Raw genomic sequence first — 22,722 nt, 5'->3', positions numbered from 1 at the left:
CAATCAGTTCCCAGCGTTCCTCCTCCGCCTGTCCTCCTATAGGACGCGCTTTGTTGTCGATCAATCTACCCGCCTCTGATTGGATGTTTTTATTTTAGGGGGCGGGGCGTTGACGTATTTGTTGTTTTTGTTCACCAGAACAAGTAGAGCAGTCGACATCTTTGAAGGCAGGTTCTGGCTTGTTCCTTATGGCAGTTTTGGGGCTTTAAAAGTCATCGCTGAGACTGAGCGACTTTACGACAAAGAGGACCCCTCAAGCATATTTGGTTTTGCCAGTTTTTTTAATTGTGATTGCTGTATTTTGTTTTTTTGGGGGGTCTTTTTTCCAAAGGTACGTGAGCAGGAATGTTGGCGAAATTGTTAGCTACAGTTGTTAGCAGCTAGCACCGTTAAACTTCATAATTTGACAACTCTAACATGAATTTGTATGTCAAGCATAACGTGAAAGTGTCTGGTGATTAATAAATATACATGCATATATATTTATTATTTGTGCTGTAAGTCAGTCTTAGGAAAAGAACGATTTATCTGATCTCGTTGTTGTTGTTGTTGTTAGTAGTGACGTGGCGTCACTTCACTATCTTCTCCCTGAGAAATTTAAAACCCAGCTTCATCCTCCCCACAACAGCTTGTACTCCAACTATAAGGAGCCACTTTAGTGACTAGCAGCTGTGTGGGAAAATAAATGCGTTAATACAGGGAACTGTGCCCCATTTCATTTGTTATTCCTACTCGGGGTCACTACGCCCCTTCATACCTCCGTGTCGTCTCTACGCAAAGTACACATTGCCATTATTGCCCTTCCTTCTGCAAATTTGGATCTGTCAACAAATCAGTGTCGTCTCCATACCCAAGTGGAGAGTTGGTCATTGCGCAACTATGCTCGTTTTGCACCGATCATGCGTCACTGATCGTACGAGACGGGCGTTTCGTTCCCGTTTTGATAACAAATCAAACGAATGAACTCTATTCCGGTTATAGTATGCTGTAAGGCGCTGTTCTGTGTCTAGGTTACTTAGTTATTTTCTTTTTGACCAGTGTTCATAATCTACTCCTATTTAATGAGAGCCAGCTTGTCAAAATATCTGTTTTCCTTCACAAGAATGAGATATAAAGTACAAAATAATTAGTTGGCAGCTATGAAATGTGAAGGGAGACAAAGGGATTTTTAAGCTAAAGACATTGGGGCGTGAATGGTTGTAACTGACCATAGTGTACATGTTTTGGTTGTTTACCTGAATAATGAGGATAAATTGTCATAAAAATGTTTTGGTTTCACATGCAGCTTTGTTTAACTGTGCAATATTGTCTGAAAACTTTGTGTTACCCTCTTATGTCACTCGTTTTGGCTCTGATCCTTGTTTACGGCCAGTTAAAAGTTCAAATTTATATGCCTGGTTAAAGAAAAATGAAAGACCTGGGCTGGATTTTAATGTGCAGTATGAGCTGTGGTGTAAAATGCAAAAGAATGAAACTCATGTTGCTTATTTCTAAAATGTTTTGAGGCAGGCCATTTAAGACATTCTTTGTAATAACCACATCTAAATATTATTTTTGATCGAATGGATTAGCTGTTTTTAATTTTCCAAGTATATATTTTTTGGAGATGTAACATAAATATCCATTAAGGATGTAAGTTACAAGTTAAGTGTGATGTTTACCAAAGTTTTATTTTTGTTCAATCAACAATTAAAAGCATGACTATATAAGGAACAAAAATAAAAAAAATAAAATAAAAATGCAATGTTTGAGAAGCTGGAATCAACGATCTATATTTGCTCGACCAAATTTACTGTCACTAAACAAGAAGACATTTTTATGTTTTATTTGATAAACTGAGTCAACTGTTTCTTTGAAAAGTATCTTAAACTCAACCATAGTTGGAATTGTTGGTGTTATTGTATTTAAGTTACAGATTTTTAATATTTGGTACACCTTAGAAAATATTAAGAAAAAAAAGGCCAAAATCTAGAAAATACTTTGTTATATTTAAATAAATTTGTAAACAATGCCTCAATTTTACAAAAATGTATCCAATCATTTCAATGTGCCAATAACTAACTAATTACTCTTCATTTTAAATCATAAAATGTGTAAATCAGTAGTAAAAAAACATTGTAAAATTGCGATACAATTATTTAAGTATCAATGATTTCACTCTTGTGCTGCAGTGCATTATGAAAATATTGAAACTGTCACTATGGCTCATGAAACAGGCCCTAACATCTGATTGTTCAACATCACAACAGCTGGGCAGCAGACCAATCACCTGGTGTGTAGCGGGGTTAGCCCCACCCACTGGTTTTGATGGAAAAGGCTCACAGATCAAACAATTAATTCATGTGCTGTTACACAGGTGTATAAAATGAATACAAAAACATGTTTTAAAATATAGTGAGTATATTGTAAAAATAATTGCTTCTATATGTAATTATGTATGTAATTATTCAACAATTAAAACAATTTTCATAAATTTATGCATTTATTTAATCTGTATTTTCGATTAAGTTAAAAACATACGAATATTTATTTAATGACTTGTGTATGGAATTGTATCGCTTTTCATCACAGTTCCTTAATCAGAAACAGAAGCTATATTTCATTCTTAAACATCAGAGGCTGTTAATTGTACAAAGTGAAAAACAGTCCAAAAGCTACCCAGGAATAACGCGACCATAAGTGCTGCAGTTCCCTGCCATCAAAATGTGTTTTCTCACCTTTTGGAAGTGACCTGCGTTAAATACTTCCGTATATAGCAGCTGTAAAGCAACAATAATCTAGTTGAGTTATGATTTAATTATTGCAACAAAAAAAAAATCGGTTTGCAAATAATCCAACTGTATGGTTTACACATCACATTATAGGGACGTCTACAGTTTGGCCATCATTGCAATATGACCATTGGGCTGTAATATATATAATATTGCAAAAAGCTTGATCAGAACACACCTCCATCGTATGTCACGATGACGCAGAGGGGAGCTGGTTGACGTCGGGCAGAGCTCCTTCTCTCTTCTCATCTGCTCAGTCAATGAAGGCATTGTTGTGCCTGTTCTGTGTCTTAGATGGGCAGTCAGTATCAGCGCTCCGTACCGCTGGAGGTGAGGAGAGCAGAGGGGGAGAGAGTCCGTGCCAAACATCCTGACAAGATACCGGTGAGTAAAAACGGACGACTCTTTACGGCCACCTTTACAATCAGAGTCTTGCTCGGATCTGATTGATGATGGTAAAAGTCGCATAAATTGCATAATCTTCAAAATAAATGTTTTTTTTTAAAATTATTATTATTATTCAAAAGGAAACACACAAAGTTGCTTTGCTAATTCTTGTCCATCGATTTTTAGATCATCGTGGAGAGGGCCCATAGGTCACGCGCCCCTGAGCTCGACAAGAAGAAGTACCTGGTGCCGTCAGATTTAACAGGTGATAGCGGCACACGCCACATAGGTTAAAAGAATAGAATAAAACCGCATTGCTGACGGCAGTGTGTCTCTTCGCAGTTGCGTTTTTCGCTTCCTCTAATTTGAAACGCGACAAGTGGTCACGACCTTCCACTCACCGTCTTGCCGTCTGTCTCCTTCTCCTTTTCAGTGGGCCAGTTGTGCTTCCTGATTCGCCAGCGTATGTCTCTGAGACCAGAGGAGGCGCTCTTCTTCTTCGTCAACAACTCCCTGCCTCCGTCCAGCTGCCCGCTCTCAACTGTATATGAGGTAACTCAAGCTGAATGCAGGCTTCATGCGATCGGCTTCCCCCGTGTCACAGATCTAAAGCTATTTCTGAGTCCCGCCTGAGCTTCAGCACCAAAACACTAAGGATGTCCGACTTTTCCCTCACTTTTAAGAACATGTGGTTGTTTTTTTAGTTCTTTTTACAAGATCATCCGACTAAAAGCTTTCAGTCAGATTTTTATTATTTTGTCACAATTAAATATTTCAGATCGTCAGAGATCATTTTAACATCAGACCTGAAACAATGGGAGTAAATACAAAAGGCAGTTTTCAAATGTTGTTTTCAGTCATCAAGGCAAAAAAGCTTATCCAAACTAATTTGGCCCTATGTGAAAACTGCGTAGTTGTTTTAATTCAGCCACACTCACAGGGTTTCAAGCGCGGCCAACCAACTTCATCTCAATCAGACATGAGCCCAGAATTGAATTAAGTCGCTTCGAAACACCCATTTTATGTTTTTTATTTGAGCAATTCAAAGTTGACGTTGATGTTGTGCTTTGGATCATTGTCCTGCTGCATGACTTAAGTGCACTTGAGCCTAAGGCCACAAACTGATTGATGGTCAGGCATCTATAGAGGAGAATTGATGTTTCCGTCACTTACAATAAGATCCCAATGAAGTAAAGCAGCCCTAAGCTATCCTGCTACCACCGCCAAGCCCCAGCCTAAATCGCCTATAGCTCTTCTCACAGGCTGAGATGCTCTGGTCAGAGACGGCTAACAGTTCCGCTGACACATTTTCAGACGATTCGGGACACGTCCTTTTGAGTGGTGACGCCAAGAGGACCTTTGCGCAGTCTTCTTCAGGTTTTGTCTTGTCCGTCTACATATCACGATATTTTTTGCCAAATCTCAGCCTTTGTTTTTTTTTTTTTTTTTTTTGGTCTGCAGCAGTTCCCATGAATACTATTTCTATCCAGTCTCTAGCTTTGAAGGCTTAAGGGCCGCGTACATCGGGAGTGGCACTTCTCGTGACGCCTTTAACACACAATTGGAAATGTCCTGACAGATCTGTGGATTTTTTTCCTAAATGCAGTTATCCGTTTATGCCAGCAGGGTGTGCAGCTTACCATAAGAAACCAATGAGTTCCTGTACCAAAATGAATTGTGTATACCATAAGATGTCCACTAAATGGTAATTGGTTCATACTTGTTTAGCGCCTTATCAAGTCAGAGGACCCTGAAGCGCTTTTACACTACAGTCATTCACACCCTGACGGTGGTGAGCTATGCTATGTGAATCTTTTACACAACTTTTAAATAGTTTACTGTATATCCATCCATCTATCAATCTTGAGCTCAAAAATTCATCTGTTCACATCTATTTTGAAAGATTTTTCCACTGTACACAACGTAAAATACAACAATAGAAGAAGAACTACTAAGCAGCACAGGGCAGGAGTAGGTTCAGACGCTGCAAGCGAGCGTTCTCATCTTCTAATTTCCCTCGGATCGGGGCATTATGTTGCTTTTTTAGATCTTTTAGGCCTCCTTCATGTTGCCACACAAGTTTTTTACTCATCAGGTCTGCCTTTATTGCAGCTCATATATTCTCATCAGGTCTGCCATTATTGCAGCTCATATATTCACACATTTGCATTTTTTTGCACATTTTTGCATCATTGCAGCTCATATAGCATTACAAATGCTATCGGACTCCTAGTCTTAAAATTGCACAAATAAATGCATTCATGCACAAATGCCCTTGCACAGTCCAATATGTACATAAATAATGTCTCTTTTTTGTTACATTTCAATTGTCTGTATACTGTATATTTAAAATCTACTGTTTACTTCTAAATCTCTGCCACACCTAAAACTGTAATTTTTACAAAAGCTGTACGAAACGAAATTTCGTTCTGTACGCACTTTGTGCATACCGAATGACAAATAAAGTTGTCTAAGTCTAAGTCTAAGTCATTAATGACATCCAGGTGGGACTAGGGAAATTGATCCCAGATTTCTGACAAAAACAAACAAAACAAAACTGTTTATTCACTGGTAATTGATGATTTTACCAAGAAAGTTTATTGGTTAGGGTGCACAATGTTTGTTTTTTTTCTTGATAAAGGAAATCTTGCTTTAAATTTACATGCGTCTCATCTTAATATTTGCTATGGGATCTGAAACATTTAAATGTGACAAAAATAAAAAAGAAGAAATCAGTATTTTCTCCTAGTGCTATATAACCTTTAACCTACCTAGAAAACTCTGTGTCTTCTGGCTAAAAGAGGAAACGCGTTTGACCGTGCAGGCTCGCAGTTGTCCAGTTATCGCGCTAATAATCCATCACTCTGTGCTTGTTTTGCAGGAGCACCACGACGAGGACCTGTTTCTCTACATGACTTACAGCAACGAGAGCGTTTACGGCGCCTGAGGCGAAACAAAAGACTGGAAACGGACTCAGAGGGAGAATGAGAGGAGACAAACCGAGACCGGAACGAAGAGCTGAGAAACATTTGAGCTACGCACCACTTCTGTATATTAGCTTCGACAAATATCTGCACTTAAAGGTGGAAGAAGGACTTTGTCCAGGGGGAAAAAGGGTCTCCGGTTTTGGTTTTACCTGTTGACAGTATTTCAAGCTGAGCATGATGCATTTAAAAACACTTCTGAACACTTATGTGGATTTTCTTTCATGGCGGGATAGGAGGGTTTTAAAAGAAAGAATTATGAAAGAAAGTTATCCAAAATATGTTGAAAAAAAAAACTCTCATTGTCTTTCTCAGTCATTTGTATTTAATGCAAATAGTATTGTTTATTTTGTTTCTTTTGTGTAAATTATAAGAATTTCCTTTGCGTAAAATAAAGAAAATTCAATTAGTCATATTGCTTTGTGTCTTTTATCAAACACAGAAGTATTTGCAGAAGTATTCATACAGCCTGAACTTTTGCACATTTCGTCATTTCGCAATCATAGATTTCCGTGTGTAATCATAATTTTCTTTCCGATAAACTCAAATTTGTGCATAATGACGCGTAATGAAAGGATAGATGATACATTTTTTGGATGAATCTGAAAAGTGTGGCCTGCGTTTGTCTAACATGTGACTCTTTCGTTTTAAGGACCATTCTGTCCTGCAAGTATGGCGGCAAGTCTTCCGGGGTCTCAACCATATTTCTAGATTAGAGATGGACATTTTTGCAGATTCTTTAAATAATACCTCAAACTCGGATTGCATAATCTCACCACAGATTTACAATTTAATTACGTGTTGGACTTTGGCAATTGTAACTGATGCATATGATTCAATCAAACATTTCCATAGTAGGTCTGACGGCTTAGGCTGCCTCTAGCAGGTTTTCTTCCAGGCTTGTCTTGTATTTATCTCATCTTCCGATCAACAGCGACCAGCTTCTGTCGTTGCAGAAGGAACGTATTCCCACAGCCTGACGCTGCCACCACCGTATCTTCCAGGTGATCTGCAGTTTTCCTTACATGTATATAAAAACGAGAAAAAAAAGGGCATAAAAACAACAAAAAAGGTTTTATCCACTTGGTTCCAAAAAAAAAATTATTTGGGAGATTTGAGAATTAAAAAGAGGCTGAATACAAATGCACAACACCCGTTGCAGATCTATTTCAAATGATTTTGAAAACAATTTGATCCACAGTTATGTGTTACGCTATATTTTGTTTATAGCATTAATTCCATAAAACAAGTTTTTCATGTGACAAAATAAAAAAAGTCTAATTTTGCAAGGCATTGTCTTTGAACAATTCATGACACATACTGAAAGATTTCTGTACGCTAGTCTTCTCCACCGAAGAAAACAGACTGTGCAGCTTTCAAAGGAGCTCAGAGGTGAGGCAGGTTCTAACCCCAAAAGCTAACCGTAGGTTGTATGCGTGCGGTTTAGGGGAAGGGCCAAATAAAAACAAATAAAAAGAAAGAAAATCTAAGGGGAAGTGATGAGTCTTTACTGAAATGAGTCACACGTTTACTGGACACAAGGAACTAGTTTTTCTTTCTCTTTGAAAGCCATCCGGATGTCTAGAACTTTTCAAGTTGGTGCCTTCTGCATTTGTGTCTGCACACTGAAAAGGTTACGTAACCTTCATCGTTAGCTGACCGTGGACATTCTGAGTAAATCGAAAGCTAGGGAATCAGACCAGAAGCAGTCATGGAGATGCAGGAGATTCCCTCAGAGGCCCCGAAAAGTAATGAAGAGGAGGGAGCAGGTGAGCCGATGCTGGAGGTGATAACTCGAGGTGAGCAAGATAATTAACGTCTTAAAACGAAGGACAGTGCTCAGGTGTTTAAATTAACGCTGTGGTGAGAATTTGGAAGTGATCTCCAGATGTGTCTATATTTTTGTCTTTAGAGGAAGCAGAACCAGACCATTACGAAAAACTGCAAAGTCCATCGGAGGATTTTTACGCTACCGTTCCTACTCAATCTACAGTCAAATCAAGTGAAGGTATGTCTGTATATAAAAAAAAAATAAAAAAAATAAATGAATTGCTTTCTATTTGCACAACTAAAAATTAAAGGGGACTAGGGAGATTATCCTTCAAACTAAATGTCTCTGCTGGACTGACACAACGCCCAAAATGCGTCATGTTTCAGCATGTTCCTCAGTCTGGATGTCTCTTTGAGATGCATCAAAGGGTACGTCTTCCTTCTATACTTTTAAGCACTTCAATAAACTTGGCATTGAATATTTGAAAGTATTAAACACGTTTTGAATAAAAAAAATATGTATTAAAAAAAAATCACAAAGCCTCAGCTATTGCTGTTTGGTCACATCTGTTCATTTGTGCCACGAGGGTTGTCTCACATTGCAGTAAGAAAAAAAAAGGTGTGATTTATTTATCACACATTAGTCTGCATTTCTACGATGAAACTGAATTGATAGCTTTGCATCTTAGCATTAAAACAATCTTAATGTGTCCTAAAACAAAATAACCTAATTATATTATTTCTGTAGTTTTCTTTTTAAAGCGAATTTAACAGTTTAGCATGTTCTAGAAATTAATAGGTGGGCAGTTACATAGGAATTTAATTTTGTTTAGACAATTTAAGATTTGGTTTCTAGTTTTTGTGTTGTTGTTTGTCTTTTTTTTTCCCAGCAGTATTAGTGAAACCTGCACTGCAAAAACGGATCTAAAATTAAGTAAAAATGTTCTTAAAATTAGTGTTTTTGTCCTAGATTTGAGCAGGTAAGTAAGATTATCTGCCAATGGAATGAGTATTTTTACCCCTAAAATAAGATAATTAGATATACCGCACTTGAAATAAGACAATGGAGATGAATTGTTCCTATTTTCAGTGCAAAAATCCAATGATCTATTGGCAGATCATCTTATTTACCTGCTCAAATCAAGGAAAAATACACTAATTTCAAGAACATTTTACTTATTTTAAGTTCCGTTTTTGCAGTGTGTGATTCTTTATGCTTTAAGTGTCACATCTTTTGTTCCGTCTTGTACTTATGTGTATTTAAAAGGAAGAAGAGTTAAAACTCAACAGTCAAGAGTCTTAATGGATTAAGACTCTTTTTTTTTTATTCTTTGAGACTTGCAATATGTAAAATATAAAAAAAAATGTTTTTAATCGGCCTTCTTTCCACATAACCATTTACCTTTGTGAGGTTATCACATACATAAGTAAATAAATAATAACCAGCAACTATTATCTGGGTAAATACCAAAGATGTTTAAATCTACATTTTAAAACTGTGAGCCATGGAGACAGCTGCATCAAATGAAGCCCTCTATGCACTGTTCTTGAGCTAATTTCAAAAGCACATGAAATTCAAAGGTTTGTAGCTACAGACGCTGCAAAAAGCTGCGACCCCATTACGCTTATGCCGCTCAGCATCCATTGACTCCGCTCTGTTGTTTAACGGCCTATCAGGTCCTGGCTCAGTCGCTAACAGTTGACTTGGTGGTATAAGAAAGTGGAAGTAGAGAGGAAAGTCCTGCTCTGGACTTGTTGCACAATACGCATCCTATTACGGTACGACGCTGAGCCGTTTATTCCCAACTCCTTGTAGAAGTAGTTATGCGTGCCTATGGGCTGGACTTTATTCACCTGTGGCCATGGAAGTGGTCGAAACGCCTGGATGGCTGACACAATGGCATCTGGGAATGCACAACTAAAACTAAAGCTTCATGAGGTGTTTTCTCATTGCTGTATGGACGGTCTTGAACCTGACCTTGTTCTAATCTAATCACTCCTTCCTGCACAGAATTTGTCTGCATGCACTCGATACGTCAAGTTTGACCCAGACACTGATCTAATACGACCTGGAATAAGATCTTATCTTTTTTTTTTTGTTTTCGGAGTACAAAGTGCCTATTATGGCGAGCTTAGGGGCATTCGAGGACAAGCTCTGTGCAACGTGAATACTTGCAGGGGTTGTCATGGTGTTACGGTGAGGTGGGGGCTCTTTAAACAGCACCCACAGGCACGCTTGCTTCAGCAGAGCAGGAAGCCAGGGCAGAAAGGAGTAAACAAGCTGCCTTGACGTACAGTGGCACAGTTTTCCCCATGTACATCAAATTTTGTCGCAGCTATGTGGAGGATAAAAAAGAGAAACCGGATGAAGCCAAGTTGGCGGTTGAGCTGGAGGGAGAGGAAGGTAGGGATTAGGTTTTTTTTTTTTTTTTTTTGTCTGGCCTGATGGCGTTCTTTGTCGTGCTCACTGACGTTTGGTTTTCCTCTCCAGGAAAAAAGGCAGAGGGAAACGCAGGGCTGTACCGCCTGCTGTGTTTAATCCTCACAGTAGTCTGCCTCATCCTCCTCATACTGGTTCTCATCCTCGGTGTGAAACGTGAGTACGCGCCGCCATGCTTTTCTGCAACAAAAAAATCCTCAGCTGAGTTATTTTATTGGATTTTTTTTTATTTTCAAGATCTAAAGTATGAGTTTTACAGACAGTGAAAACTCAATGGTATCAACAACAAAAGGCTGACGTAGACTGCTGCCAGCTGCAGAGCTGCAGCCTGAGGGCACTGTTCTCGCCTTCATATTTCCTCCCACTCTGCTCTGTGTTGTAGTCCAAGCTGGATCCCGAGTCTGCGCACCAAACGACAGAAGCGAAGACCGACTAAGTCCATCTCCAACATGTAGCTTGGATGAATGCCAGAGCCACTTCTCAAACTTTCCGGTCAAGCGTAAGTATGAAGGCGCTAAATTACTCAAATTAAACCTTCTACAAACAACAACATCGGCTACTTTTTCAGTTATTGTATTTTTCAATATCGTTTTGCTTAGATTTCTATTTTTTTTTTCATTCACATTACTCCTATTAGACTAAATTTTAAATCTATGTGTTTGCTTTAAGGCAGGGGTGTCAAACTCATTTTGGTTTAGTGGCCGCATACAGCTTAATCTGATCTCGAGAGGGCCACACGGGTAAACTCATTGAAAGATTAAATTGAACTAATAAATGTGGACTTGTTGTTGAATTTTATATTAAATGAATTTCACTTTTACACAATATATTATGAATAACCTCAGCGTTTTTAAGAAAGCTATGCGCAATTTCAACAATACTTTTACTCAGTTAAACATTTACTTGTGCATTATGCATAAGAACTGATCACAGTGATTGTACAATGTTGAAAAACATTTATTCACATTTTTTGGAACTTAAAAACACTGTCCTGCATGACAAAATACATCAAACAGATAAAAATTAAGAAATTATTTAAAATCAATTTTCCGCATCTGAAGCTCAGTGCTATCATCTGCTGATTAAAACACAGCTCCCCTCGTGGACAATATAGGAACTGCAGATTATCAATTAAACAAAGTACATGTTTTTTTCAATAATTGTTTTATCATTCTCTTCCTTTTATCTCCTCTTTCTTTCACATTTTCTTGTTTTCGTCTTGTTCATCCTTTCCTCTCCTACTTTCCCATTGTAGTGTCCATATCATTTGAGATATTCCCCGCATGAATCATAATAAAACTATTCACATTCATAAATCAAGCGGAGCACTATGGCAAAAGCAGTACTGCTCCACTTGTGAAAGTCAAATCTGATGAGCTCTTTTTGGCATTAAGACAACAATTCTTATTGCCACATTGCCAGACAGGACACTGCAAAAAAAAAAAAAAAAAAAAAAAGTTATTTTTATTTTTTTGTATAATGGTAATGCATTTAGCCACCGGGCCGGACTAAATTGTTCGGCGGGCCGGAACCGGCCCGCGGGCCATATCTTTGACACCCCTGGTTTAAGGGCTTCATGCCTGAGTCACGCCTCATTTTTTAATGTTTTGTCTGACTTTCATGTAATCTTTCAAAGTGCTCTTGATCAGAGGTTCTCCAGGCATTTTTTGCCGGTCTTTCAAGGTTTCGCCTTTTCTCACATTTTCTCCTCCTGACCGTGAAGGCAGCATGTGCTTGACAAATAAGGAAGTGGGACACGAGGAGGACACCATCTTAAACCTTGACTATTATCCATGGCAGATAACAAAATTTATCTAAAAGTCACTCAAAGTTGTTTATTCATCTCATAATTTGGGAACAAAGATGTTCATCTTTTTGTTGCTGAACTGTTGTACTTAGCAGGGCTGCAGGATCCATCTGTAGCGGGGCACTTTATAATTTTGGGTAATTTCAAACCCACGTTAACAACCAAACGACTAAAAGTAAATTTACTTAATCTACTAATAGTCTGCAGAGTTATTTTTCTTTTATCAGGGGTCATTATCTGTCACATTTTATAAGAGCAAACTGGCCCAAACTGGGACCAGAACCATAATAAGTCCAAATAGGGATGTAATATAAAGTCCTTCTCATAGGGCGACAAACCCCTGTTAAAATTCTAGGTTTTTGAGAACTACCAGATTGAGAGCATGATAAATGATTTCAAAGCTATTTTTTTTTTTTTTTTTTTTTTTTACACCTTTTATTAGGAAATACATCTATGCAGTTAAACTGAAAAAAAGAAGGACAAAATTCAGTATCGTGTTTGTACAAGATTGCATTTCCTAAAACCAACAGTGTGTTGAAACATGTTTAGATTCAGTTGCAGCATTCCGGCGTGCTAAAAATGGACTCGGTCACAACAGCCAAGGTTCTCCAAATCTTTTAGACAGTCAGGAAATCTCTGGTCCACTGCCCTCTTTGATTGATACCACAGATTTGCTCTCGCATTTGGCTCCGTACTTAAGTCTCCACCTAGTTAATGACGTCCTGAGACGTCAATCAACAATTCATAATTTCACCCACCCTGACAAAAAAACCCAAGGGGCTCCACAGCATGCTGTTGCCACCGCTGCATTTCATGGGTGGGGGTGGGGGTGTGGTTGTTTTTTGTGGTGCTGCTGTGCTGTTTTTGTGTACGTTGCTTCTTTTGTAATTAAGTATGTATTAAGTATGTATGTGTTTTTGCTGTAGTTTGCTGCATTATTCTTAAAACTACTTTATTATCAGGAAAAATAAACCAGTGTGAATTGGTTAAGTGTACAACGTGATGTGTTTCCTGATAGAAAATGGAGGTAGGTTTGGACACAATGCCAAAATGTGCACATGGGAGGGAGAATTGACTAATTAACCTGAAGCCACATTGCTTCTTCGTAACGTTTTCCTTTATGTGTCGATTCCTTGCATTTAGAGAGGCCTTTTTTTTTTTTTTATCACCAAATGATTTACTGGGTTTAGTGGCCTCCCAAACAAAACTCTGTTTTAAAAGATCTAAAGAAAGTCTGGTTCCTTGGAAGAGAAAAGATTAAGAAAATAAAGTTTAAATAAGCGAAGAATCTGGACAGTACCAAATGAGGTGGGTAGTGACTAGTTACATTCACTCAGTTATGTTTACTTGAATAATCTTTTGAATAAAATGTACTTTTAGGAGTAGTTTTACTGCACATTACTCTTAACTTCTACTTAAGTAATATTATTAGAAAAATTCTGCTATACTTGAGTAAAACTTCTGGCTGCTCTCCCCTCTGTGTGTAACATTTGGTGAATGTAGAACAGACTACTTTTTACCTAAAAATGCACCAGAGAGACACACCTACAGTTTATCTTAAAGTGGGACTTACTGTTTGTACACAAGATTAGTTATTTTAATGTTATTTTCTATCTGCTGAGCTCATTGAGCCAATTGGAGGTAGAGTGAAGATACGGTAAACGGTAGATATTGTCACTGTTAGTACTTCGCATGGTTCTAACTTATATACAGTAAGTGCTGTATTGGTTTCATTGATGTTATGTTGAAAAAAAAATCAGAAAGTTGTTTTTCCTGTCTGAATTTGTTATTTTTTTGTATAGATTTTTTTCAATTTTAGGTTTAAATAAATTAAACCTGATTACATCACTTTTAAATATTAAATCAGATGTTATGATTAAGTTACTCAGTATTTTAGTATCCTTCCTACCAAATACTTTTTTACTCTTACTTGAGTGTTTTCTTGATTGGCTACTTTTTACTTTTATAAAAATATGATGAAGTAGTCCCACTCTTACTTAAGTGCAATGTTTGTGTACTCTACCCACCTCTGAGTACCAACAAATGCCACGGGTTAAAGGCATGTTTATAACATCGATAAAGAAGCAACAAAGGCTTGAAAAAAAAGTTACTACACTGAGAATAATAAAAGCTTATTTTTTAAGTTATCTGCCTTATTGAACATTTGCAACACGTTTTCTTTTCTATGTTTTGTGCTGGGCTTTAACTCGCCTGGTCTGCCTCATCTTTTAGGTCCAGCTTGCCAGCAGTGCGCCAGAGGCTGGCTGACTTTTGGCAGATCCTGTTTTTTCCTGTCCACCACCAGGCTGACGTGGCCTGAGAGTCAGAAGAACTGCAGCGCCAGTGGAGGATCTCTGGCTGTTGTTACCAGCAAGAGTGTTCAGGTGGATGAGTTTTCGCTTTTGACACTAGCCATTAACACAGTGTTGTCGCTCTAGAATAATTTGGTCTGGGCGTTTTGGTGCCAATCTGAACCCTGGTTTCTCCTTTTACTCCAGAGTTTTCTGACAAAGAAAGGGAAAATGCTATATTGGATTGGACTGAAACACGACAACTCCACCTGGAACTGGGTCAACCACAGTGAGCTGCTGCAGAGGTGATTTTTGAGAAACAACTTACACACATGACTTATTAAACGACTCAATGATAAATCACTCAGCTGACAGCGATGCTAATATTTTTGTAAATATTACTAAATCTTTTTTGCTCAGTTCTTCTTTTGATATCTGTTTTATTCTGCCTGAAATAAGCAGATCATGGATCAGATACCGATTAATTCAGCTAATAAACATGTTACTCCCATAGGCAACTCATAAACTGTGTATAGGGAAATTAACTTTTGGCACCAATTAGTCAGTTTTTCATAAAGATGGATACATTATAAAACAAAACTGTGAAATCGCAACAGACGTGGCCCTTTCCTCCCTGACAAAGCACCTAAATGTGGATTTTACACCCTTCATCTATGATACACACACACTATAGATTAAACGTGGGGAAGGACTTAATTTTTCAAGCAGGTAAAATTTGATCGTCCATACGTTAACAGATGTGGTAAAATACAGAAACAGTAACCATTAGCTTTACTGCCTTTAATAAAGCTTGCCTCAGCTTCGGCTGGTTTTCCACATCCTCTTTGGAAAGAGCCACGTCACAGGAGATTATGTCACTTTTCTAAAATTACCCCCAACATCCCGTACATTTAGTTCCCTCATTAACATTTGTTGTCGCTGGGTTTGCAGTTACTGGACGGAAGCGGCACAGAAAGGCGACTGCGCCTATCTCAACAGCGGACACCCCGAAGAGAAGAACTGGGGCCGAGCTTCCTGTGAGGCCTCCGCCTACTTCATCTGTCAGCTGCAGTTCTGATGAAAACCGTGTTTCATCAACAATCCTCTCCTTAGTCAGTCATATCCAAGCTTCTTAGATAATATAAATATGACATGTGAGGAGTGAATCTAATGTAAGACATCCTGTCATATTTACTGCTGCATCGGCTTGTATCGTTTGCACTTCAGTAGTTTGGTTTTTACCGGCTTTAATCTGGATATTTTGATACTTTATGCTGTACAATGAATTTCCCGCAGACTCACAAATAAAGGTCAGTAAGTTTTGTTTTAATAAGATTTTGTCATCATATAAAATTGTTCACCAACCTTGTAGATAAGTGGAGTCTTTTATTACTATTCTCACTCTGCATATGGTACTGCTACGTACATTTATATTTATATATATATATATATAAATATATATATTTCTTGCAATAAAAATAACACACCTCTCTATAGCATAATACTGCAGGAATAATTGCACAGTTCACTACAAAGAAAAACACAAAACAGATGAGTCTTCAAGTCAGCGACACGTGGGGTTGCTTCAGAGTTTTGGTTATGATCGGGTCCAGTCTCGTTTTTAAACGTATCTGATGTCCTGGATCTCCCCAGGCTCCTCCGGCTCCATCTCCAAACCTAAAGCGCTGTGACGGATCATCTCCCACCCCGCCTGTGCCTTGCTGTTGCCGTGTCTCCTGTCTTTGGGTCGGAGCACCGGGGTTTCCTTCGTTGAGTCTGACTTTTCGAGCCCCTCTTTTTCATCCAGACTAGAGAAGACCTTGACGTAACGGCGCATCTTTTGCATCATTGGGTCGTTTCTGTCTTCGACCCTGCAAAACAGGAACATTGGTCAATCACAATCTGCAAACCTTTTCTGCAGCATCAGTGCCATTTAAACTCCGAATGCCCTGAGCAAAAGTCCGGCAGCCTCTGATCTAAGCCTGTTTGCAGCAGGAAAAAAATTTTTTAAATTTAAAATGGCTTCTCCTCACAAAATGTTGCTTCTCATCAAAGTTCTCTACTGGGTGATTCAGTGTGAAGTTGTCATGTAATCCGGCCACCACCAGGTGAAGCAGCTGCCTCAAAGAAGCTGTGCTATCGAGCCTTTATACTGTTGCTTTCACTAGTATGAATTTTCCAAAATAAGAACGAAAACAGAGTGATTTCAAAATAATGAACATTTGCAGTTGGATATAGGTCGAGAAGTGAACAAATAATACAGGATTTGTTGAAAAGGCAACTCTACACTTCTGAAATTAACTGTTACATGAAGGTGTGGCATGGACAGAGAGACATGGACAGACTTTATTGTCATTCAACCGCACATTCCCAATGTACATCTGAGCAAAATTTCGTTGCAATGCTCCAAGTAAAGACCGAACACAAAAGAGAATATGTATAAATATAAGTATTTGTCAGGAATGTAGCAGCAAACCAAAGAATTAATAAATGCAAGAAGTTATCCGTGTTTTGTAACTTTGCAGCATCCTGTAAACACAACGGAAACCAAAGGATCCATTTTAGCACCATATGGATTTATAGCGTATTCTTTTCTTAATTACATTTTTATTATTGTATTTCTTAATCAGCTTTCTAAACAGAAGTCCCTGTTCCAGATGTGGTAAGAGAGTCAAAGCAATGAACTAGAAAAGTGATGTGAAATATGCGGAACTCGTGATTAGAAATCAAGATGTAGCAGAACATGTAAAAGGCTGCCATGTTGAATAATATCCACACACGCATCTTCCTCTCCTTTGATTAATCGCAGCCCTGACTGAGGGCCTGGAGCTCAAAAACGGTTCCTGGCTTTTTACTCACCCTCATCAACGGTTTTGATACTTTTTGCACTTCTCTACTTTTCAATTATAATTTATAGTGGTGGAAAAGTATTAGTGCCTTTTAAACTTTTTAGATTTTTGTTCCCCATCCTATCACGCAGTATCAATTAAGTATCTCAAAAAGGTTGGTGATCCCTGATCTAGAGTCTGATGTTTTGCTAACTGCCTTTGAAAAGTTGCTCCTGCTCAGTCTGTTTGGATGGAGAGCACAAGTGAGCTGCATTGCTTCAGGTTTTGCAACCAATTCTTGGGTTGTAGAATGCTTTGATCTACACCATTCCTGGGAGCTCTGGATGCATGTTTAGGGTCGTCAAACCGCTGGAGGGTAAACATCCGCCCCTTTGCTACCTCTTTTTGTAGTTTCTAATAGATTTTCCTCTGGAAATGCCCTGTATTTAGCTCCGTCCATCTTCAAAATCTGAAACATCCACTCGGCTTGATGTTTCCTAAATGACTTGTTGCAGCAATGACTTTCTTCATGCAACTGATCCCCAGCTCTTAAAGCCCAGCTTAAAAAGGGATAAACATTTTCAGTGTTGTATAGTAACAAAGTAAAAATACTTCACTACTGTACTTAAGTATATTTTGGAGTACTTTATACTTTTCTCGAGTATAACATTTTTTGATAACTTTTACTTTAACCTCACTATATTTCTGAACTTAATTGCATACTTTTACTCCAATACATTTTCAATGTTTGGTTTAGTTACTCGTTACAAAAAATAGAGAGAGAGACTCATGCATGCAAGTGTTTTGACCCCGCCTACTGATTGACTGCAACAAAGTGGGGACTTGCCTGGGCTTGTTCATCACCACTAACAGGATATGAAGCTGGTTCAGTGGTAAAGCAAGTTAAATTAACCTTGTGGTTTAGGTAAAGCATCTAATAGCAGAGAGTCATAATTTTCTTAACTAAATGATAACCTGCAGGTGTATCTATTAGCAGCTTTACCACTTCCTGTAGGTTGGCTGGACCTGGTTTATCAATTAACCATGTTCTTAGTATACACCCCCTGGTCTAAATTTTGCCCGCACTTGGTTGTGTACAATTTTAAAGTGCATAGCACTGACCGTACTTGAATAAGGAAAACTGAAAGCTTACAAAAAGGTTGTATTTTCAGTCTAAACTTGGTCTAAATTTCCCCTGCACTTGGCTGTTTATATTATTTCAAGTGAATTTGACTTTCAAAGTTTACCAAAATCTAAAAATGTCATTCAAACTGCATTTGCTTTGTTTTACTTCTTACTTATATTTTTTATTACATTACTTGAGTACATCTATTTTTACAGTAATTTTCATACTTAAGTACAAGACATTTCAGATACTTTAATGTTTTAACTCAAGTAACATTTCTGTCAGTGACATGGACTTTTACCAAGGTCATACTTTGGAGAGGTACCCATACTTTTACTTGACTCCGAGATTTCAGTACTTTATACAACACTAAACATTTTATTATGAACTAAATAAAGATTGCGTTTCTAGATTTGTTTGTGTGGATTCTCTTTACCAGCTCTTTGTAATGTACCCTGTTTGCCTGCAAACTCCCTCTCTTTGAGATCTGTGCTGCTCCTCGCCCGGCCGCATTCTCCTACCTGAGATACCAGCGCTCCTTGAGGCCGTAGCTGAGGCCGCACACGCCTAGCCGGGGCCACAGGCAGCGGGGAAGCCTCCTCTCCAGCATCAGCGTCGTGGCTACAACCTGCACGACAAATATCCCAGCTGTAACGGCGACGCGGACGGCTTTGAATTCACTCCGACAGGGCGACGATGGCGTGCACTCATGCATGCGACAGCTACCTGAGTCCTCCAAAGCTCGTCTCGCTCCTGGGCCACCCTCCAGTGTGTGTCGCTCATCATGGCGATCAGCAAGTTGAGCAGCAGGATGTAGGAGACCACAGAGAAGCTGACGTGCAGCACATGGACGATGGGGGGTGTGATGAAGGAGTGATCCACGGGCAGGTCGATCAGGCCCACGCTGAGCTCAAACTGGGAGAAGAGGGTGATGGGGAAGGAGGTGTATGCAGGAAGGGAACCTGGATACTGGGTCATGTAGACCATCCAAAGGGCTGAGAAGAAGAGGGATGCACAATGCAGTGGGTGAAAAGAGGTTTTGCTTTAAAAACCAGTCAAGCGGCTGAGAAACGAACACTTACAGGTGGAAAAACCGATGAGCACGATGAAACTTAGCCACATAAACTTCGTCAGGTCTCCAAATATAATCTGAGAAGAAATGAAAGAAAAAAGTAATTCTCGTGACTAGATCAAGTTGCTACATGCATTGTATCTTTAGTTGCTGTTATGTTTGGCGTTCTGCGAGATAAAATTATTATATGAGAATCAAAATGTTTTGATGGAAAGCGTCCATAAACATGAATTTTCAGTATCGCCCCAAAACTGTCAATTGGATTAAGGTGTGGACTTTGACTAGGCCAACCTAACGCACGAATGTGCTTTCATTCAGCACATTACATTAGAGCTCTGACAGTATGTTTAAGTCTTTTGCAGCTTTCAACGGTTTTCTCCTGGGTGTTGTCCTGTGTTTTGCTCGATCCACATTTAGCTTCAACACATCTTCACCCTGTTCCTGTAAGATAGCGCACCCTCAGTATGATGCTGCCTCTCACATGTTTCATTCTCACTGCAAAAAGGCAACTCAAAGTAAGGAAAAACTTCTTGAAATTAGTGTATTTTACCTTGATTTGAGGAGCTACATAAGACTATTTGCCAATGGAATGAGAGTTTTTACCCATAAAATAAGATAAGTAGATATCCTGCACTTGAAATAAGATAATGGAGATGAATTGTTCCTATTTGAAGTGCAAAAATCTTATTCCATTGGCAAATAGTCTTATATGCTTGCTCTAATCAAGGAAAAATACACAGATTTCAAGAAAAAAAATCACTTACTTTTAGTTCCCTTTTTGCAGTGCTGGGATTGTTGTGTTCTTGGTGTTTTTTTGTTTGTTTTTTTTTTCTCTCCTGTGATACACAGCGTTTTTCATCAAGTCCACAAAGTTCAGTCTTGGTCTCCTCTGACTCAGTGATTGATGTTTCCCCCTCCCACATGGCTTGTGGCTTAAACTTGACTTCACATGAAATTCTTTGCCACAAGCAGATCAGATAAAAAAAACAAAAACAACAACAAACAATTGTGACATTCCCCCCTCACCTTCTGGATCATGATGACGTAAGGGCCGAGCATTTCAAACCCGCGAGCGAAGAACATGACGTTGCACCAGCCAAGAACCAGGCACAGTGCCATCACCTCGGCCTCCCCGTGCACCTCGCAAGCTCTGAACACACACAGCAGCACCACCAAGGACGCGTAGCTTATTCTAGGCAAAAAAAAAACAAAAAAACACAAACAACAGCAGAAACATCACATAAACGCGCCTTGAAATTGTGCTTCTGTGGCACTGCCGTAAAAGTATTTCCAATTACAGAATGACGTGGAAGGGTCCTCCCAGCGCCGTCTGGCCGAAGTAACGCTTCGCCCCGACTCTCAGTATATCGGGAATCTGTTGGTAAAATGACGCGGAGAAGGATATTTTAGTAATTGTTGCATAAAAGCATAAAGATAGAACATGAGTCATGTGCTGACCTCCAGCACCAGGATGAGTATAGCTCCCAGGACGCTGATGATCTCTCCAGCCAGCCGCAGACTGTCCCCATAAGTCACGTAACTCTCCTGAAGCAGGGGCAGACAATTACAATGAGCACGATCACTTGGTTTGATGTTTACATGCATGTGGTGGAATTAAAAAGCCTGGAACCTGGTGGACTGTAAATAGTTTCGTGATGGAAGTTGAGTACTCAGGGAACAAAAAGGGAGCATTACAGGAAATTCTGCTTTTACTGCAGTTCATCAACATCTTGATCTGAGTCAGCATCACAGGACAGTTTGTCTATAGATGTTTGTAGGAAGAGTAAAGCTAATACACATGCATCTCAGTAAATGAGGAATTCTTTTAAACCAGTCATTAAATTAACAAAAAAATACATTACATAAATTCATTACACACACATTGATGTGTTTATTTCTGTTAATTTGGATGACTATGGATAATGAAACCCAAAAATACAGTTCTCAGAATACTGCATTACAACATCAGATCAATAGAAAGTATATACTGACTAAAAGCCTTACTTTACGTAAATGTATAAGGTTTACCCCTATTTATGACACTATTGATTTTATTTGAACACAACTAATTGTGTTAAATTCGAGATTTCCCTCCTTCACCGAACAAATGTGCTGTAATTAAATGTTTTGTGTGCGATTATGCAACTTCGTTAAAAAAAAATAATTTATTTTTACACATCTTCACCGGGGGATGCTAATTAAAGAGGTCACTGCTCTTTTTAATGTGTGGTAAAATGCTGCATGTACCAAACTTCTCTGTCTGGATGTACATTTTAAGTGAAATCCCTCTTGGTTTTAACTATGAAGAGCTCTTTAAACTGTAGGCAGAATGGGTCAATCGGGAAATTTGTTGTTCGCAAGAGAAAACTGCTGCAGAACAGTGAAACCTATTTTAACTAAATCATCTAAAATAATGAGTCACTTCAGATTTTGATCATAAAACTTAATGTGAAAGCAAAATCTGCATTTACAAAAAGGAATTTCTGATAAAGGCGATAATTATTTACTTTTTTATTACAAATTCTGAAATAAAGTCAAAACTACTCAAGTAAACTTTTTTTTTTTTTTTTACTTAACTGCACTTGTTCAGGTTTGCTTGTGTTCAGAAACACTTTAAGTTCTTCGCAAACTAAACTAAGACTACACATTTACGCGATAAACTCCTGAGTGCCACCCACATTGAGCGTCTTCTGGACCCTGACGGTTTTGTCCAGGTCTTCATCTGTGTAGTTTCTCTCTGCGTCCTTCAGAGGGCGGAAGACACAGCAGAGGGTGAAGGTCCCTATGTACAGGAGGTACAGGAACAGAAGCAATCTGATGCAGGAGAGGTGGATAAAAAAAAAAAACACTGTTTAAAAACAAAACACAGCACATTTATATACATTTTATTGTTTAGCAGACTCGAAGATGAAGCTACCTGAAATAATGTTTCCCATAGAGGTTCCACTTCAGGCTGACCAGCTGCCTCACAGGAGTCACCTCCAGAATCCCCCTCGCCTTCAAAAAACAAAAAAACATAATGCAATTTCCACCCCCATAATCTTCATAATTAATGTTAAAATGCTTCTGTTCTCTACCTCTCTCTTCTGGCCGCCCACTATAACCTCCAGCACCGACATGTTGTCGGCCCAGGAGTCGATCTCCGTCAAGTCGTACAGGTGAGAGCTCAACGGGCCCAGGCTCCACTGGACAACACGCCTTTTGTTGACCAGGTGCTGAAACACCTGAGAGAAACACGGGGAGTCA

General features: G+C 38.8%; 3 protein-coding genes across 4 annotated transcripts in view; 2 read left to right on the top strand and 1 right to left on the bottom strand.

Moving 5' to 3' along the window:
- Positions 1 to 133: 133 nt before the first annotated feature.
- zgc:92606 (uncharacterized protein LOC100000242 homolog) lies at positions 134 to 6,555 on the top strand. The gene is made up of 5 exons (XM_012875143.3): positions 134 to 331; positions 3,066 to 3,155; positions 3,345 to 3,423; positions 3,592 to 3,710; positions 6,040 to 6,555. The coding sequence occupies exons 2-5, from the start codon at positions 3,066 to 3,068 to the stop codon at positions 6,103 to 6,105; spliced, it is 354 nt and encodes a 117-aa protein (XP_012730597.1). The 5' UTR covers positions 134 to 331; the 3' UTR covers positions 6,106 to 6,555.
- A 1,213-nt stretch (positions 6,556 to 7,768) lies between these two features.
- Positions 7,769 to 15,814, top strand: si:dkey-26c10.5 (uncharacterized protein LOC563797 homolog). Of its 2 annotated transcripts, XM_012875137.3 has the most exons (7): positions 7,769 to 7,941; positions 8,055 to 8,150; positions 10,404 to 10,508; positions 10,735 to 10,851; positions 14,392 to 14,543; positions 14,658 to 14,755; positions 15,402 to 15,814. In XM_012875137.3, exons 1-7 carry the CDS (start codon positions 7,854 to 7,856, stop codon positions 15,526 to 15,528), a joined length of 783 nt encoding a protein of 260 aa, XP_012730591.2. In that variant the 5' UTR covers positions 7,769 to 7,853; the 3' UTR covers positions 15,529 to 15,814. The 2 variants fall into 2 exon arrangements, with proteins under 2 accessions (XP_012730591.2, XP_012730592.2); XM_012875138.3 differs by lacking the exons at positions 7,769 to 7,941; positions 8,055 to 8,150 and adding an exon at positions 10,131 to 10,316.
- Positions 15,761 to 22,722, bottom strand: part of trpv6 (transient receptor potential cation channel, subfamily V, member 6) — a gene marked incomplete in the record, with an annotated part of 35,932 nt that continues 28,970 nt past the window's right edge. Inside the window, 10 exon segments of the mRNA XM_036135113.1 lie at positions 15,761 to 16,321; positions 18,926 to 19,032; positions 19,131 to 19,399; positions 19,487 to 19,553; positions 20,503 to 20,668; positions 20,775 to 20,851; positions 20,935 to 21,021; positions 22,155 to 22,290; positions 22,394 to 22,473; positions 22,554 to 22,700. Coding sequence (XP_035991006.1) covers positions 16,072 to 16,321; positions 18,926 to 19,032; positions 19,131 to 19,399; positions 19,487 to 19,553; positions 20,503 to 20,668; positions 20,775 to 20,851; positions 20,935 to 21,021; positions 22,155 to 22,290; positions 22,394 to 22,473; positions 22,554 to 22,700 — 1,386 coding nt within the window.

The sequence above is a fragment of the Fundulus heteroclitus genome, chromosome 3 (genome assembly GCF_011125445.2).
Source record: "Fundulus heteroclitus isolate FHET01 chromosome 3, MU-UCD_Fhet_4.1, whole genome shotgun sequence".
NCBI classification, from domain to species: Eukaryota; Metazoa; Chordata; class Actinopteri; order Cyprinodontiformes; family Fundulidae; genus Fundulus; species Fundulus heteroclitus.
Note: the sequence above shows the minus strand (reverse complement) of the source record. Positions and strands in the feature narration are given on the sequence as shown.